General features: G+C 50.8%; 1 protein-coding gene across 2 annotated transcripts in view; it reads right to left on the reverse strand.

Annotated features, from left to right (window-relative positions):
• Positions 1-939: 939 nt before the first annotated feature.
• WASF2 (WASP family member 2) overlaps positions 940-17,729 on the reverse strand; it is a 32,234-nt gene continuing 15,444 nt past the window's right edge. The window contains exons 2-9 of one of the 2 annotated variants that reach the window (XM_030232498.2): positions 16,289-16,437; positions 12,109-12,243; positions 11,500-11,653; positions 10,327-10,444; positions 9,452-9,582; positions 7,943-8,098; positions 5,637-6,157; positions 940-5,215 (exon numbers count right to left, since the gene is read on the reverse strand). In XM_030232498.2, coding sequence (XP_030088358.2) covers positions 5,058-5,215; positions 5,637-6,157; positions 7,943-8,098; positions 9,452-9,582; positions 10,327-10,444; positions 11,500-11,653; positions 12,109-12,243; positions 16,289-16,418 — 1,503 coding nt within the window. In that variant the 5' untranslated portion in view covers positions 16,419-16,437 and the 3' untranslated portion in view covers positions 940-5,057. Of the gene's footprint in view, positions 5,216-5,636; positions 6,158-7,942; positions 8,099-9,451; positions 9,583-10,326; positions 10,445-11,499; positions 11,654-12,108; positions 12,244-16,288; positions 16,443-17,729 lie in introns of both variants that reach the window. The other variant, XM_050983242.1, reaches the window with a different exon arrangement.

A 17,729-nucleotide genomic window follows, 5' to 3' on the forward strand; every position in this document is an offset into this window, starting at 1 on the left:
CCCTCTTTCCCCTGCCCTCTGCGCCCCTGCACGACTAAAGGCCTTGCTTGTTCAGGAGCTGGCAAGGCCAATTAATCTAATGAGGTTTTTCAGCCAGGGACCATTGTCAGCCAAGAAAGGCACAGCGCTGCGGAGCGAGGCACCGGTGTCTCCTAAAGCCAAGGGAATTTGGCAGAGCAAAGCCCGCGGTAAAAGCAGGGATGAGGAGCAGCAGGGACAGAGCCTTTTGTTGCTTTTCACCAAGCAGCAAGAGAACAGAGCCCCGCGGAGCGAGGCCAGACGAGGCACCTGAGCTCGGGGCCAGCAGCCACCACTGCCAGGCACATTCACTGCACGGGGGAGCTGGAGCTGTGAAATGGAGGCAAAAAGCTGCTGCAGCCCCTTCCCAGCCCAGCTGCAGCAACTCTGCTCTGCAAGATGGAGCCCGGGTTCATTTCCTACGGCAGGGAGTGCTGGAGGGAGGCTGGAGGCTGCTCCTGGGTGGGGCTTCCTTGACGCTGTGACCTCAAATTCCCACCGGCAATAGCCCTCAGCCCACCTCGGCATGGAAAAGGTGTCTGTGCCGATGGTGTCTGCCTGGGCAGGGGGCAGTCAGCACCTCCAGGGACACTGGACTCCCCCGGGGACGCCCTGGTGGCCGCACTGAGGGCACGAGCACAGGCACGGCTGGCTCAGGTGGCCCCGCACCTCCCACGCTCCCAGGAATGAGCTGGGGTTGCCCAGAGCAGCTGTGGCTGCCCCATCCCTGGAGTGGCCAAGGCCAGGCTGGAGGGGGCTTGGAGCAGCCTGGGACAGTGGAAGGTGTCCAGGCCCACGGAATGAGATGAGCCTTCAGGTCCCTTCCAGCCCAAACCTTTCCGTGACTCCAGGTCACACACAAAGCCACAGCAGCCCCTGTGCCAGGCCCAGGTCACACCCCCACAGTAACACACACAGGCGCCCGTGGATAGAAAGATTTTATCAAGTTTTAAAAAAGAATCAAAAAAATTATTACTTTTTTTTTTATACACGTACATTACAAAATATTTGCAGTTGGGATCTTCATCCAGGGGTTACTGAGCTGATTATTAAAAACAACAAAACAAAGCAGCAGGAAATCTGGCTTATACAGCAACCGACAGGGAAAAGCACAGACATTACATGGGAATACAGAAGGCAGAGGCTGCACGGGGATGTGCAGGGATGGACCAGGAGCGGGCTCTGATCCCCCACACCCACTGCCTCCCTGCAGAGTCCGGCCATCAGTGTTTGTTTTGCAGGGGTAAAAAAAAAAACTGACAAATCTACAGTATTTTGCTCACATGTTTGGGGTTTTTCGTCCTTTTTTCTTCTTTCTAAGCAGAGTTTCGCTGCTGAAACTCCTTTGGTCTGAGGTGAGGAACCCCCTGCACCCTGAGAGTACCCACCAAACGTCCCCTTCCGACCCCCAGCCTGGCTGAGTCCGTGCAGGGCACTTCCCATCCCTCCTCTCCCACCCTATCTCCTGCTCAGCAATAAACCCCTAAGATATAAGTGGAATAATTACTCTTATAAATATATTTATATCGTGTAGGAAAATAAGGCACTTCAGGAGGGGTTACAGCTTGTCTAATTCTATGACATTCTAATCAGGAAGAAAAATGGGTTAGTTTCTGAAGTGAATTAAAATGAATGTTAATACAGTAATAAAAACATCGGATCCACTTCCACTTCAAGGCTTTGTTTAAAAAGGAAGAGAAGAAAGCACCCCCGAAATCCAACAGCAGTGAAACCTGACCCGGGGCAGCTGCATCTGCCCTGCCAGGCAGCTCCGTCCCAGAGCCCCTCCAGGGCAGGGACTTCCAAAAGAAACACGTTAAATAAGTTCACGTTCTGAAAAAAAAAAAAAAAATCCAATCTACCCTTTCCCTGAAATGACACTCTGCACGATTCCTCAGCCATCTGGGACCTCCGGGAGCCCCTGGCCCGGCTCTGCCCGGTGCTGTGGCTCTGATAAGGAGAGGAGAAGCAGTGAAGGTCAGCGGCTGCGGCTCCGGGCTGAGCCCGGGGAGCCGGGACCAGGCTTCCCCGGCGAGGGGAGGGGGCGGCGGGGGAGAGGCTGCCGGGAGCAGCAGCCAAGCACTGCGGGCGAGGACACCGGGAGAATGTTTAACCAGGCAAGGGAAGGGAAAGGAAGGGAAAGGAAGGGAAAGGAAGGCGGCCGTGCCTGCCCGGACTTGCAGCCCCCAGCCAGCGGCTCCCAGGATGGGCGAAACGGCAGCGAGGGGGGAGCTCAGATCGTGCCCTGGGCTTCGGGAAGTGCCTGAGGCTCACCCCAGCCCCACGAAAGGGGAGGAAGGAGTAAGAGCCCCCAAGACGAGGGCAAAGGTGGCAGGGCAGCCCTGCACTTCCAGCACAGCTGCTCTGTCTTGCAAAGGTTGGTTTTGGCACCTCTCCTCTCCCCTACTGCTTTCAATAACATTGAGCTCACTTGGTGGCCCAGAGCTCTGCGATTTTGCAAGGATACTCAGAGATGGTCCCTCTCTGGAGCAGCTGTTTCTCAGGGATCCCCACACACGCTAAGGCAATCAAAGATTTAGGAAAAAAAAATAGGCCGGAATCAAAGGGGATTTAAAAAACGCTCCACCAACCAACCTCCCCTACCTGTCCACAACCCTTCTGTTTAGGATCCTGCAGTTTTGATCCTGCCCTGGGATGGGATTTGGGAGCAGAGGGTGTTTCCAGCAGGCTTGCAGGGACAAGGCAGCGTCCCTCCCGCTGCCTGGAGGCCAGAGGAGCCACCTCCACCCGTGCCCACACAGCAGCATCCTTGAGCAATAGGCAGTGTGAGGGACGTGTCCAGGGCCCCAGGCCCTGCTGACACACCATCCATGGGGGCTCAGGGAATATGGCACTTCTGGTATTTCAGGCGACAGGAGGACTCGCTCCCCTTTCCCAACAAGGGCTAAGTCTAGTTAATGCAATCTCAAATTGAGCCAGGTTTGGCATTTGCAGGCTCCCTGCCTCCCTGTGTGATGCTGCTGTCAGCCCAGGTTAGCTCAGGACCCGTTTTTCCTGGGAACTTGTCTCAGAGCAGCCAGAGGAGGATGCTCTCACAAAGAGCAGCAGAACGAGGCAGTGCCTCTCCTCCCCTCACCCAGCTTGCAGCAGCCATCCCTTTGCATTTCCGAGTCTCTCCACTGCACTGCACTCCAGGGGTTTGTTCCCTCTTCCAGAACCTGGCACTAGTGCTGCTCAGGTGTTCCCAGCCCACCGGGATGCCTGGCTGCCCACACCCCCTGCATCCTGCCTGCAGACAAACCCGACGGTGCTGCCATCCAGGGAACCTCTGGGGCCTCACTGGGTCCCAGCTTGATCTGCACCCCTGAGCCCATCCTCCAGGCCATCTCACACACACACACACACACACAGGGAATCAGAAAGAACTCGACGGCACAAGCTGAAGCCATCAATCAGCTCCCAAGCAGGATTTCCAGCCAGCCTCAGGCAGAGCCCAGCGTTCCAGGTATCAGCAACATCATTAAAGGAGGCAAGGCAGGGAGGAGAGACAGGCACAGGCTGGTGAAATACTTTAGGGAAGGCAAAAAGATGGGAGAGTTGGTCTTAGTGGGACACATATCCCACAACAGCTGGACCCATAACCTCAAAAAGGCTTTGGAATTGCTTTTTGCATGACCCTTACTGAGTCACGTCCAAATTAAAATACACATCAGGGGTATCTGGGTTAGATTTCCAAGATACGCTCATATTCTATGTAAGGTAACATAAAACAGCAATAAAACCGAGGTCAGCTAGTTCAAATTCCCCATTTTCCCCTGCCAGTACTGGATCTATACTGAGCAGCCTGGGAATTAATTCACAGGGTTAGTGAGGAGAAAAACCGTTCTCTTAAGATTAACTAATGAATTATAATAACAAAATTAGGGTAGGTTAGGTCTGATGTAACTGATGGGCAACTCAGTTCACACACACATGATGTTTTTAGGCACACAAACTCCCCTCCCTAGAGGGAAGGGAGAAGAAGCAAAGGCAATACCAGCATTTAAGTCCCTGTGTTAAAAGTACAATCACCCCGCTAAAAAAAGCACCTCTCAAACTGCCCTGGCAGGCCAAAGACCACCACAGTGGTCTGAGCCTGGTGCTCAGAGAACCCCTCCCCACCCCATCTCCCTGTCTTAGGCACTGGATTTGGAATTTTAAAACACAATCTCAGCATGAATTGGAGAAAATCAGCCCGGCGAGGTCTGGCCACGGCTCAGAGCTGACCACAGATGTGTCTCAGTGGGGCAGTGGCTCTGCTTTCCCAAGAGTGGGAAGCTCAACAAGCACCCTGCCCTGGTTTTACATCCCTCTGTGCAAGTCTCCTCTTGGCAAAGCAGTCCAGGAGATTTGAGGAAGGTAAAGGCAGCTTCTAAAATAAAAAAAGTCTCTCCTTACACCACACCCAAGGCACTCAGCACCCTTGGAACTGGGAAAGGCACCCCACACAGGGTGATCTGGAATTAATACTCAGGGGTCAGGGGGGAAAGAATTGTGCACTATTGCCAAAAACCTGATTATGTGACAGTGGGATGCAGCAGAGAACTGACATTTAAAGCCCATTTTCTTGCAGCACTACCAGTATTCACTGGCAAGGAAGAGCCATCAGATCAACCGTCTGCTGTTGCACTGAGAAAACCAGCTGAAAATGTCCTTCATCCAAAAGGCCACATGGCCACAACAGGATCATCCATCTTTACTTTAAAAATCCCTCAGGATGGAGGGTTTATATGTGCTCTGCCTGGTGGCATCAAAAATCTGGAGGTTTAGCTCTCTTTTAAATAAGCAACCGTTACAGCCCCTCCAGCTAAATCCCAGCGCCGCATCCTCGGTGTCCGTGAGGAGAGCTTTTGGAAAGGCAGAGCACGGAGTCCTGCCAGAGCTGCAGGGGGAGCGAGAGGGGAGACATGCTGCTGGTTGTCTGAAAACCCTTGGCACATCTTTGGTTACAGGATGAGAAGGATGTGGTGCGAGGTTTGGCCACCTGATCGGGTAAGAAGCGAGCCCAGGAGAGGAGGGGAGGAGGGGTGGGAGCGTGGCTAATCCGACCACTCGTCCTCGTCGAACTCGGAGGAGTCGTCCTCGGAGTCGCTGTACTCCACCGCGATGCGGCGCGACAGGATGGTGGCCACGTCGTTGCCCACCACATCCCGCTTCTCCTGCTCCCGCTGCTCCTCCACCTTGCGCAGCTGGAAGCCTGGTGGGGACAAGGGAACGGAGGGGATCACGCCAAGCTCCTGGTCACACTGAAACCTCCCTCTGTCACAGGGCTCCGAGTGAGGCAGGTGGGGTGTGTTGGGGTAACGCTGAGGGTGAAGGCCAGGACAGGCTGGGTGGGAGGTGGAATGGGAAGCAAATCCCTTCTGTGCCCCGACACAGGGTAACCCCAGGGCTGGACCTTCCCCAGCAAACCTGGGTCACACCAATTCCGCCACTGCCATCTCCAGAAGTGCTGGGGGAAGCATAAAACCCAGCAGGGTGCTCATGGAGGTGGCAGACAAGGAGGGAGCACAAGGGACAAGCCCTGAGCAGCAAGGCAGTCACACCGCTCCCAGGAGACAGCTCCCAAGGGCTTTCCAGAGGCAGAGGAGAGCGCTGGCATGGAAACACAGCCTTACCTTGCCGAATAGCCGACAGCAGATCACTCCTGGCATCGCTCACCGCGGGCAAGGACGACTTGGGCTTGGATGTGGAGGTGTCGGAGGGCAGAGGGGGGGCCGGGGGGCCATCCAGGCCGCTGGGAGCCAGCGGGGGTGGGCCCGGGGGAGGCGGGGGCGGCGGCGGGGGCGGCGCAATCCCAGCGCCCGGCTGCGGCAGCGGAGCTGGGAGAACGCTGGAATAGTCGGCTACTGGGGGAGGTGGGGGAGGCGGAGGGGCAGCAAACTCAGGGTGAGGGGGGAAAGAGGGGGGCGAGGGGGGCGGGGGGGTTCCCGGGGAGGGGAAGCCCATGGGGGGCGGTGGAGGGGGGGTGTTTTCCATCAGTGGTGGCGGTGGAGGAGGAGCTGGAGGGGGAGCAAAGCCCGGCCTGGCTGCGGAGGGAGAGCCGATCGGAGGAGCTGGTGGGGGGTGGCTCGGGCTAACCAGGCTGGATCGTTTGGGCCCTCCAGAACCAGAACCTCTTTGGTTGTCTACAGGATAGCTGTGGCAACAGAACGAGAGAGACAGGGAATCAGCCCCGAGGCCAGATCAGACTGTACAGTCTCTGTGTTAATGCAAATCATGTGTGTTTGCTGCAGTCCAGACATAAAAATCCAAGTTCCAGCTTTAACTGACGTTTCCATGAGAGCTCACTCCTTGGTTTTAGTTCCCTCACACTGTTTCTTTTGGCCTACACCTCCAGAAAAAGGAAAGCTTCTAGGGATGGCAGGAATGCTGTCCTCCATCCCATCTCCCAGGCTGACAAGAACATGAGCCACCCCACCTCTGTCAGAGGCCAGGCAGGCACGTCTGAGCTCGGACCAGCTCCTGGCTCCAGAGCTCCTGCCATCACCCCTCCTTGAGGTCAGGCCTGTGACACACCAGGCATGGATCAGGGAAGCCTGCTGGGATAAACTGAACAAGGAGGGTGGAGGTGCCAGGAAAGCATATGCTCTGAACACCTGCTGGGAAGGGATCTCCCCCCTGCATTCAGCAGCCGTGTCTCAGGACCCACTGTGAGGAGAGAAGGGAAGGACATGGGAACCCAATGTGCTCTTATGGAAAACACCAAGGCAAGAGGGACTGAATCTCCCATTGTGGAGGTTCTGTTCATCCCAGAGGACTCCACTGCCCATGTGACAGAGTGACATCCTGTGCAAGGGAAACCCCAAACTGAGACCTTCTTCCATGGCAAGACAGAAAAATAAGGCACATTTGCCACAAAAACATCACCATTTTTAACAGTGCTGATCCAAAACAGACTCCTGGAGATCAAATCTACCTCCCAGGGTTCCTTAAAAACAACCATCAAAACAAAACCAGAAGAGGGGAGATCTGTGGGGTTGGGCAGAGATCTAAGCAACTGCATAAGGCAGTGAGAGCTTCATCTGAGAGCTCCTGGCTGCTCTGCCCGAGAGGCACAGGCTGCAGAGTGCAGTGCTGGGTCTCTCTGACACATCACAAGAGCCTTTGCTGCAGCACTGCTGCCTTTGGATAAGATGGAGAGAAGCCAAGCAGCCCTGTCTGACAGACTTTCTCTTGTTCCTCTTGACTCTGTTTTAATGTTTTTTAAAAAAAGAAAAAGCCCACTCTTGTTCTGCCCTTTGCATCTTGAGCCACTGCTGGACCATAACTCTCATCTCTGGAGGTGCCTGGGAGTCACCATTTCATTCAATCCAAAGTAAATGACCTGAACTTGCACCCAAGTCTCTGGGAAGGAGGCAGCTGCTGTACTCGAGTCCTTGAAACTTAAATACATCTCCATCTCCAGTGCCCATGTCATGCATTTCTCACAGATCAGAGCAGAAGAGGTTAAAGAAGCTGTTCTTTACAAAGCTCTGTCATGGAATATCCTGAGTAGGAAGGGACTCACAAGGATCATCGTGTTCAACCCCTGGGCCTGCACAGGACACCCCAAGAATTCCAAGATGTGTCTGAGAGCGTTGTGCAAATGGAACATAAGGAACAGAAGTCCATGCTATGGAACAACTGCATTGGAAAACCACGGCAATGGGGCCAAGCCATTCACTGGGACACAGCTGTGGAGTAAATCTGCTCTAGTTCTCCCCTTCTGCCTGGGGTGGTGATGGTGGCTGGCATTCATGGAGAGCTGTGCTGCCTGTGCCTCTGTCCCTGCCTGCAGCTGCACCTCCCTTACAGACAGGAGCATTCTGGTTCCCAGGCACCACCCATTAGGAAGTTCTGCTGAACTATCTCAGCCTGTCTCATGTCATCCTTTTACACCACCTACTACTCCCTGGTGACAGAAGGGATCCCGTAGGCTTACCTAAATTCCACCGGGGGTGGAGGCAGGCTGTCATCTGGGAACGAGGGAGGTGGTGGCACAATGGAGTCAGTCTGTGGCGGTGGCGGGTAGCAGCTCCCATCCATGCTCTCGCTGGAGCCGATGCTGCCGTTCTGGTACACCATGTTGGAGGGGTACCTGAGAAAAGCCACACAAACAGTTTGTTTCAAGAGCTCAAGGCGACGTCTAAAGCTCATTTTTAACCCAGAGAGCTGTCCAGAGAGGCTGGCTGCTCCTGGATCCCTGGAAGTGTCCAAGGCCAGGCTGGATGGGGCTCGGAGCCACCTGGTCTAGTGGAAGGTGTCCGTGCCCATGGCAGGAGGTGGAACTGGATGGACTTTAGGCCCTTTCCAACTCAAATCAATCCATGATTTTACATCACTAAAAACCCTTTACTTGTCAAAGACTCCTATATGGAGAATCACATACATCTGTATGTGTTTGCTCTACGTAATTCTTTGGTTAAAATTTGCTCAGGTGCTGCCCTGTTAATGGCTGCTGCACACCAGAACAGCAGGAGTATATAAACAACTTTAATAAACAAGCAAACACCTGAATAAATGCATTTTTCTTTAACACTTGATTTTGTAAAAGCACTTAAGGATGTTTTGACCAACTTGGACTTGAAGAACTTGCAGTTACACTGAGTATCATCAGGCAAAAACTCAAAGATGCCAAAAAAATAAGCTCGAGAACAGAACATCAAAATGTAAATCACAATGCCATTAAAACAAGTATTCAAAGCTGGAACAGTACTGAAAAGAGACTCTCATGCTTTCAGTGGACTCATTTCACTGTGGGGAAGGGGAACCACCCTATTTTTGGGGGCTCTGGACCCCAAGTGAATCCAAATGCAAGAACACACTCACATGTGAAAAGAGAGGAGCAAGAAAATGGTGCTGTTGTGCTGCTCGATTCCCCTGCTAGAAACCAAACCTGTTCTCTTATTAAACTAAAAGCAAGTTTTATTTTTAGCTGGAGAGTGTGATTTAAAGAGAGATTTTCTTCTTATATGAAAGGAAGCTGCAAGGAAGAAGAGCATTGTGGGGAATTCGGTCTGCTTCCAGCCTTGCTGGTGTCAAAAGTTAAATGAATTCCCAAGCCAGAAGTGCTAAAGAGAGATCTGTAGCTTGAAATACTTGGATGGGGACAGCCCCCGCTTCAACTTTAGGGTGTGAAGAGCCATTTGTGAAATGTAACAAAGCCATCACACAATGGCACCGAGATGCCACCCTCGGCTGGGTGTGAGGGAAGGGCATCGCCGTGGGGCAGAGCCAAAGCTCCCAACACCTCTGTGCCCACAGGCAGCGACAGCAGCCAGAGCCGCTCCTGCCACCTTGTTCCAGCTCCCTGATTTATTTGGCAAATTTTAAATCAGCAGGCAGATTTACTTGGGAGAATGTGATTAGTGGCAGTATCGATCTGTGGATGCGGGGGAGCTGCAGCGCAGGCTGAACTGCATCCCAATCACCCAGCCCCAGACCTGCTTACCCAGCAGGACCATGCTTGTCCTTCGACTCCACAAATTCCTGTCCCATTTTCAGCTTCTCCCACTCCTCCTTCCGGGTTTTGATTTTCCGTGGATTCACATTTCCTCGGTTTGGATTTTCCTTTTTCTCTTTCTAAGAGAGGAGGAATCAAACACAAGCTTTATTTTGCTTTAAATTCACTGGGAATAGAGAGGGACAGGACAGACCTGGAGCAGTTACCACAAGACACATTGCCAAAGAGCATTTTTAGTTTACTTCCCTAGCTGCTGCACTCTCCAAAGATCTTCCATGCTGGAGCACACATAAAAAATGGACAACATCAGGTTGCCCAGGGCAGCCCAGACACGATGCCATCATCACCCCCTGGCATGAGCAGCTCGAGGGCAGAGTAAAAGCTCAGTTTCCCAAATCAATTTAGGTTTTGGCCTCTGTGTCAAGATGCCTAAATTTCACCTTCACCCTCATGGTGTTCAGTGTACTGGGGTGCAATATGGACACATGCCCACAGAGAACTGGGCTCACTCAGAATTCTAACACACCCTACATCTCTCTTTTGTTATTTTTCATTGAAGAATCACAATCTGTTTTCATGCTTAATACTCCAGTTGCTCAAAAGCAAAATAAAGTATGTTAAGACTACATCTCTTTTGCTATAATATAATTTAACATTAGGGCCCAAAGACAGTGGCATTTGGAAAAACCAATTAGAAGTATCTTTGTTCTCTTTTTTTAATTAACAAGGATGTGGGTAAACCAGATAAAATTTGAGTGAATTGATCCCATAGGAGTCCAAACGAGCAAACCTGAGTTTTGGATAGTAAATCTGGAGGCCAAAATTTATTAACACTTCCCACTTCCTACTCCTCCCTTCCTCACCCTATGTTTCCGCTTTTCCTTCATGATATCCTTGGTGTCCTGAAGCATTTTCTCCTTCCAAAGGTCGAAGAAATATGAAGGATCTGTGTAGAATTTAAGCGCCTCTTTGCCATCATCCCTGGAACAGGGGGAGGAGAAAACCACACAGACAAGGATCAGGTCAGACATTTCTTGGAAGGAAACACAAGGCACTATCTCAGAGGACAGCTCAGAAGTGCAGTGAGATGGTCACAAGTGCTGCTCTTGCTCTGCCCCCATTTCAGAACAGGAAGAGCCCCCATCTCAGTCACCCCAGCTCTGCCACATCCCGCTCCTTCTGCCCTCACACAAACCCTCCATTACTCAGCACCTGAAGAGCTCAACTGCTCTGAGCAATCACCAGGAGAGCAGCAGGTCTCTGGCTTCAACTCCCTTTTGTTTGTGCTGTGTTTTGGTGTGAGAAAACCTCCTGCTGCAGCTCAGAACCCTAAATCAGAGCAGCAGCGTCCTTGAAGCTCCTGAGTGAGCGCACACAGACTCCCTCTCCTCCCACTCTGCAGTGCAGCCGCGTCTGGCAGGAGACAGCTGCCTCCAGCTATCTGTAATTACTTTTTACCTGCTCAGAAGATATTTATGGATGTGGGATAAGTCTCTGCATTCTGACCCCCTTTACTTCTACTACCTACAAGATGGAATCAGAGTGGGACTGCTCAGAACTGGTTACACAGCCAGTGTAGGTCCCACCAGGTGTCCCAGACCAGGCACTGGAGGCCACAGGAAGTATCACCATGCCTGCTGCAGCCACCTGGGTGGGAGCCACCTCCAGGTGAATGCTCTGCATCTCACACTGCAGCTCTTTGGAAAGGAGCCATTGGGCTATGGAGAAGCACAAGAAAAATGCCTCATCTGCAGCATGGTTCTGCAAAGCCAGCCACGCCTGGCCCCAAGGCACTCAAAAAGTGACAGCAGAAAACCAAAGAGATAATTTTCTAGCTATGTTCATTTCTATGACCTCAAAAGCAAAGTTTCACATAATCCAAAGGACAGAGATTTCCTGGTGGATTTGTTTAGGAACTCAATTTCCCAGTGGAAACAGCTGCTTCAGTCCAGCACAGCACATAAAAGGATCTCCCTGGCAGGTCGGGAGGAAGAGGTTCTTCTCTGCAAGGGAACAAGGAGGTATTGCAGATCTACCTGTAAGGTGAGAGGATGTTGAGAGGTGGAGGGGTATTGCAGGTCCTGTAGGTTTCGAGGACAGGCACAGGGAGAGAATCTCTGTCAAAGAGCTTCTGGTCCTGAGTGGTGGAGCTTTTGAAGGCCTTCCTGGTGTTAATGCCTTGCAAGGAGACTGTAAGGAAGAGGAGAGAACAAGTGAAGAACAGCTTGACCCAGGCCAACGACCCTGAAGCCCAAGCAGTGAACATCTGATTTCAGTTGGAGTTCTTGGCATGCTTTGCAGTTCTTAGTCAGGTTCCTTTTCCCACAAATCCCTTGGGAAACCCATCAAATCTCCAGCGTGCTGCCAAGATCTGCTGCTCCATCAACACAGCTCTCCCTCAGTGGCCCACGGGCCTTGGAACCCCTGTGACCAAGCTCAAGCAGCTCATCCACTGCCACGAGCGAGTTCCCACGTGGAGAGTCACTCAAGAGCAAAGCCAAAACAGCTGCCCAAGTGCTCTACTGGGAGGCAGGGAAACAGTCCCTCTCAGCTCCAGAGAACACATTCCAACACCCATGGCAGTGTCATGCTGGGTTTATGGTGCTGAACCAGCCATGCTGACTCAACGAGAACCACTCCATTACCTTCCTCCTCTTTGGGATCCAGCTGAGTGACTTTGACTTGCAAGCGGTCAACTCTCTCGACGAGAATGCTCACCCGAGAGGCAAAGGTGTTGGCTTGAGTAAACAACTCTCCAAATATGTCTTCTGCAGATTTACCTGCAATATTAAAGTGTCCACATTACCCTTATGAACCACAACTGACCAAACTCCGTCTCCCAGCTTGTTTTCATGAAGAAAGAAAAAGAAAGACAGAAAGACAGAAAGAAAGAAAGAAAGAAAGACGGAAAGAAAGAAAGACGGAAAGAAAGACAAAGAAAGAAAGACAGAAAGAAAGACAGAAAGACAGAAAGAGAAAGAAAGAAAGACAGAAAGACAGAAAGACAGAAAGACAGAAAGAAAGAAAGAAAGAAAGAAAGAAAGAAAGAAAGAAAGAAAGAAAGAAAGAAAGAAAGAAAGAAAGAAAAAAGAAAGAAAGAAAGAAAGAAAGAAAGAAAGAAAGAAAGAAAGAACCAACCACTCTTCTTTTCAAGTTTGTCAGGGCTGAGTTTAACATCCAGAAGAAAGCACTTTGTTCCACCAAAACCTGAGATTTCCAAGGGATCTTCAAGCAATAAGGAAACAATTGAGACACACTTTAAAGTCTATTAGAGTAACAAACTAAAGAGGGCTGACAACACTACACTGGTCTGAATGTGGATACATCTGAAGGTCCTTTAAGATTCTCTGCTGTTCTGTTTATTAGACAAGGAAATACAGTTGGATTTTTATTGCTCTGGAGAATCTCAAAGGCTCCCAGTCTCCAGCAGGCCTGCCTCCAGGGGAGCTGGCACACATTTACAAGCTCAAAGTACTCTGGAAGTAGAGAGCAGACCCAGTCCTGGAGCTGGAACAGCAGCTGACAGCACTGACCCTGCTGTTCCTTCAGGTGGCAGTGTCTGAAAAATTGATGCATTCACACTGATTCTAAATCAAAACCAAAGAATGTCCCCTCAATCAGGGACATTCTCTCTGGAACAGCCTGGACTACCCACTGGGCTGCTATGACAAGCACCATCCGTGGTCTGGGCCATGAGAGTGCCTGGGGTTCAGATCAGGAGCTGCACCACTTACAGAAGTAACAAGAACATGGCCTCATCCTCAGGAGTTTAAAACCTACAGTGCCACAAGAGATGGCCACAGGTAGACAGAGGTGGGAGACCTGGAAGAAACCCAAGAACTTCCAGTGAGTCCTGCTCTTTTGCTCTGCTCGCAGACACAGCCCAAGACAGGGAGCTCCCACCAGGAGGACAGTGTGAGCAGAGCAGGCTTGGCACCGGCCGCAGACACGGGCCCGTGGTGCTCCACTGATGGGAAACATTTCCAGCCACGGCTGCTGAGTACAAGGCTGCTCCCCATAAGCAGGCTGGTTTTGAAGTGCATCATCATATGGTCAACAGTTTGCTCTGGAATCTGTTACTCCTAAAGATCCTCTCCGACATTCAGGAAAGAAAAACCAGTTGGAAGTCTAATTTCAACAGCAGTTTTGGAAAACATGGCTGTCTACAGAGTCAGAGAGACAAAGCACCCTTGCACAAGGCAAGGCGAGGGCATCCCCCAAAGCCCAGCTGCACAAACACTCCCAGCTATCTAAGCTGACATATCAACTCCTTGTTCCTGCTCCCAGGAGATCTCCTTACACTGCCAAGCACGGGGAACAAGCCAGGTTAAAATTCAACCTTCTCCACCCCTTTTGGTGGCAATGCCAGGTCCAAGTGTTTGTAGAAAGCAAATGCTGAAGGTTAACTTCCACTGACCTCTTCCTTCCACCCTCCTAGACAATGCAGACTCCACATATGCTCAATTAACAAACCCAAACTCATGAGAAGGATTTCATGTTTGGAGATCTAAGGGTAGCTCTCGTTGTAGCCATGTTTCATGAAGCAATCTCCATTTTCAACATCAGCACAGACCAGCTCTCCTATTTGACTCAAAGAGAGTAAAAATTTATCTGTGGGAAAATGTGAAACCTTTCAGCAGCAGCTCAAAAATAGAAAAGTTGTAATTTCATTTCTACTTTCACAAGAAGTGAAAAACATTTCTGAATTTCACAAGGAACTGCAACAAGCACTAGGGGAAAATTAAGTCTTTGGTTTGCGAAGTATATTTCAAGTATAAAATAATATATAACAGCATATTCTATACTGGTTTTGACCCTGAAGAGAGAAGAGATGGTCTGTGTTCACTTGCCTGTGTAAGTGCACCTGGAGTTATCACCCAGCATCTCACACGTCACCCGAGCTTCACAAACACTTTTAGATTGGGTGAGATAGAGATTAATTTTTTAGTTTAGTTACTTTGACTGCAAAAGTGCAGCTTACAATCAGAATTATCTTTGTCATGCACTGGCAGGAAGACAGACGGCATGATTTAATAGGTCCTTCCATCTTTAGCTTGTGGATTCTGTAAAATCACACAAAACGGCGCAGTCGACTTATACAAAGTGCTCCCAGCTGCGATAGTAACGAAGGGTAAACTCACTGGAATATGAAAGTTTGACAAGATTTATGTTTGCATCTTTGTAAAGAGACTGTGGTGCACCAGGCATGGCTGATTATTCACTTGACAGGGCTGTCACAGCCTACTGAACCTGCTCTACGTTCCTGTAATAGTCAAGGTACAAGGAGAGAGAGAATTTGTTTTTTGGAGAGAGGAAAGGGTGGGGGGCAGGAGTTTGGTCATTTGAGTGCCAGCGTAGTCTAAACATTGCTTTATTTAAAATACTGCTGATCCTGGGGAAGTGGATGGTGCTCAGCACTTCCCTCCTGCCTGCCCTGCTCTCCTCTCACACCAAGTGTCAGCAGGAGGCACCTCTCCTCAGTTTCCTCCCCAGGTACCTGTGACTGGTCCAGCAGCTCACACCTTCTTCCTGCATCCCCCCATCCCAGCTCCCAGGGTACCTTCCCAAAGAAGAAACCAGGCTGTGATTTGGCTCCCAGTTCCTCAGAAGCAGAGCAGCTTTGAATGTCTGTGCAAAAAAGGTCTAAACCTGTGGGATCTGGCCAGGGCTGTCACACTAACCCACAGTGTCTCTGAACAGGGATGAGCCTTCCCTGCAGCTGGGCTTTGCACAGCTTTACTGCCTCCTTCCTCACCATTTCACATGCACGAGATGGATTTCACTCACACTCCACAAACATCTTGGCTACCAGACCTAACAAATGAGCAACGAGGGCCAGTTGAACGCGAGCAGAGAGCCTGGTCTCGCCTGTGCAGTGACATTTCTCCAACCCAACAGAATGTGACACCGACTGGCAGCAAACACGGGCCCAGATTTCAGTGACAGCCATGGTTTGCACTGCTGGAAAGAGGCTGCACCCAAACTTTGCCTGCCACATGGCGGAAGACAAGGGCTTGCTTTGCAGAGCAAGCAGAAGGGCTTGCAAACACCCCAGAGAAGCTAAACAATAGATTAATTTGATTATCAAAGTCTCGCTTCAAGGACAAAGGTGGTTAATCAGAACCCAGAGCATTTCAACAGAGTATGGAGTCATCCCAGAGAGACCACAATTAACTCTTCATTTCTCCTATGACATGTAGGCCTGTGTCTTCCCTCCAGCTTTTCCAAGGCTACGGGTCAGCCCACTGGAGAGCTGAGCCAGGCATGGCTCCAGCTCACGCTGCCATTTGAGTGAGCAGCCCCAAACCACCGACGCTGTGGAGGCACCACTTGGCTCACACAGGTCTTTTGGTCTCACAACGCAATAAACAGCAGCAGGGGCAAACTGGAGCTTCTTCGTGGGGGCTTTAATTATCTTTCATTAAAAATAAGACTACTGACACGGTGTAGATTCAACAGAGTCAAGCTCCATTTAGTAGCGCATGCAATTACAGGCACGTTCTCTGACACAAGATCCTGCCTGCTCTGAGAGCCTCCCATTTTACAAGCCTGAGTTGTGCTCCATCCTTCCATCTGCAGTTTCACTGCAGCCTCTCACATACACACACACACACACACACACACACCCCTCCCCATTTTCTCTTAGATAGGAAGGCAGTGGGACCAGGGATATGAAATTAGCATCAGATTTCTTTAGGAAAACATTTTAGCATTACCCAGGGAAGGCAGATGGGGGAGAAATAGGAACATGAGAGTAGAAAGGGAGCTAAATAAAGAGCAGTAGCGACTCCTGAGGGCAACGCGCAGGCTCGCCATGGTACTCACTCAGGCTGCCCAGCTGTCGAATGACATTTGCCAGGGTGATGTTGGTCACGCATTCCAGCTCGCTCGGAACGCTAGGCAACGTCTGACGGCACAGGTGCCTTGGCTCAATGTTCCTCGTTACTAACGGCATGGTGGACCTGCTTCAGGCACTGTTCTGAAAGATGAAAAACAACCCAAAAAAGAAACAGGAAAGGATTACTCAACCGCAAATTCCAGGCACACCAGAGCCATGGTGTTCGTTTTTCCTGCTCTCAAACGGCTTTACTTATAAGCCTTCTTCCCCCAGCTCCCCACCCTGAGAAAACTGGTTCATCAGAAATAAAGATCCTCCTGTTCTCGGACTTGCAGTGGCAGCAGAGCCCCACCAGCCAGGTACCGAGGCAGAGATGGAGCACTGCACATCTTCGCCCACGCTGCCAGTGCTGCCGCACGGCTGCTCCCTTCCCTCCCAGCCGCAGCCCGGACGGGGCTCCTGCCTCCCGCACAGCGCCGGGCACGCCTCTCACGCGCTCCTCTTCAGAAACATTCCCAACTTGCAATCAATAGTTGCTTAAACCGTGGAGATGAAGACAGGAGATCTTATTACACAAAAAAAGAAAGGACAAAACAAGCTTCTCCCAGCACGCCAAAGCACACGTGGTGCCTCCCTCCCGGAGCAGCACACGGGGCTCTCCTGGAACAACAGGAAGCGCTTGCAGCTGACCAGGAAACTTTCTGGTGACTGTTCCTTATCCTGCAGGCTGCACCCCTCTTCCCTTGGGAAATCCCCCGGGGATGAGGTTTACACTGGACCATTGTTTTCATGCTAGAGGAGTTTAAGGTTGAGGGAGCTCTAATCAGGATGCAGGACTGGAGTGTGTTCAGAGGCAAGTCAGGATTGATTGTACAACAGGCAGGACTAACTTCCAGTTCTTTAAAAAACTAATAAAATAAAAAATCTGGAGAAAACCTAAGTGTCTGGAAGTTATGCTTAGGACAGAAAACATTTTTATGTGCAGGTCAGTGTCTTGAACTAAGAAAAATCTCCTTTGCTAACAGGCCCAAACGTTTAAGCTACAAACAGCTCCCTCCCCAGCCATCCAGCTCCAGGAGGGAGAAGGAAACCTGTGTGACTAGCTCACTAGAAGGAGCATCAAACATGCCTGAAATCTTTAGGACTTAGTGAAAGCAAATACATCCCAAGTTCTTGATTAATTTAGAAGGGGAAAGAATCACTTTTCTAGGTCAGCTGAGGAACAACCCAGGAGAAGCAGGCAGCTCCCATGTGATAGGCATGCGGATCTGCTCGGGCTGGGTGTAAAAATAAAACAGGAAGCTAACAGCTTGGGGAACATGGCTTCCTGTCACCACCAGCAAAAACCCAAGAACCATAAAAAATCAGCTGTTTGCTCTTGACTTTGAGCCACCCTTTGATAGTCTCTGTGGCAGCTGGCAGCTTATC

This window comes from Serinus canaria, chromosome 23, assembly GCF_022539315.1.
Source record: "Serinus canaria isolate serCan28SL12 chromosome 23, serCan2020, whole genome shotgun sequence".
Classification (NCBI taxonomy): Eukaryota; Metazoa; Chordata; class Aves; order Passeriformes; family Fringillidae; genus Serinus; species Serinus canaria.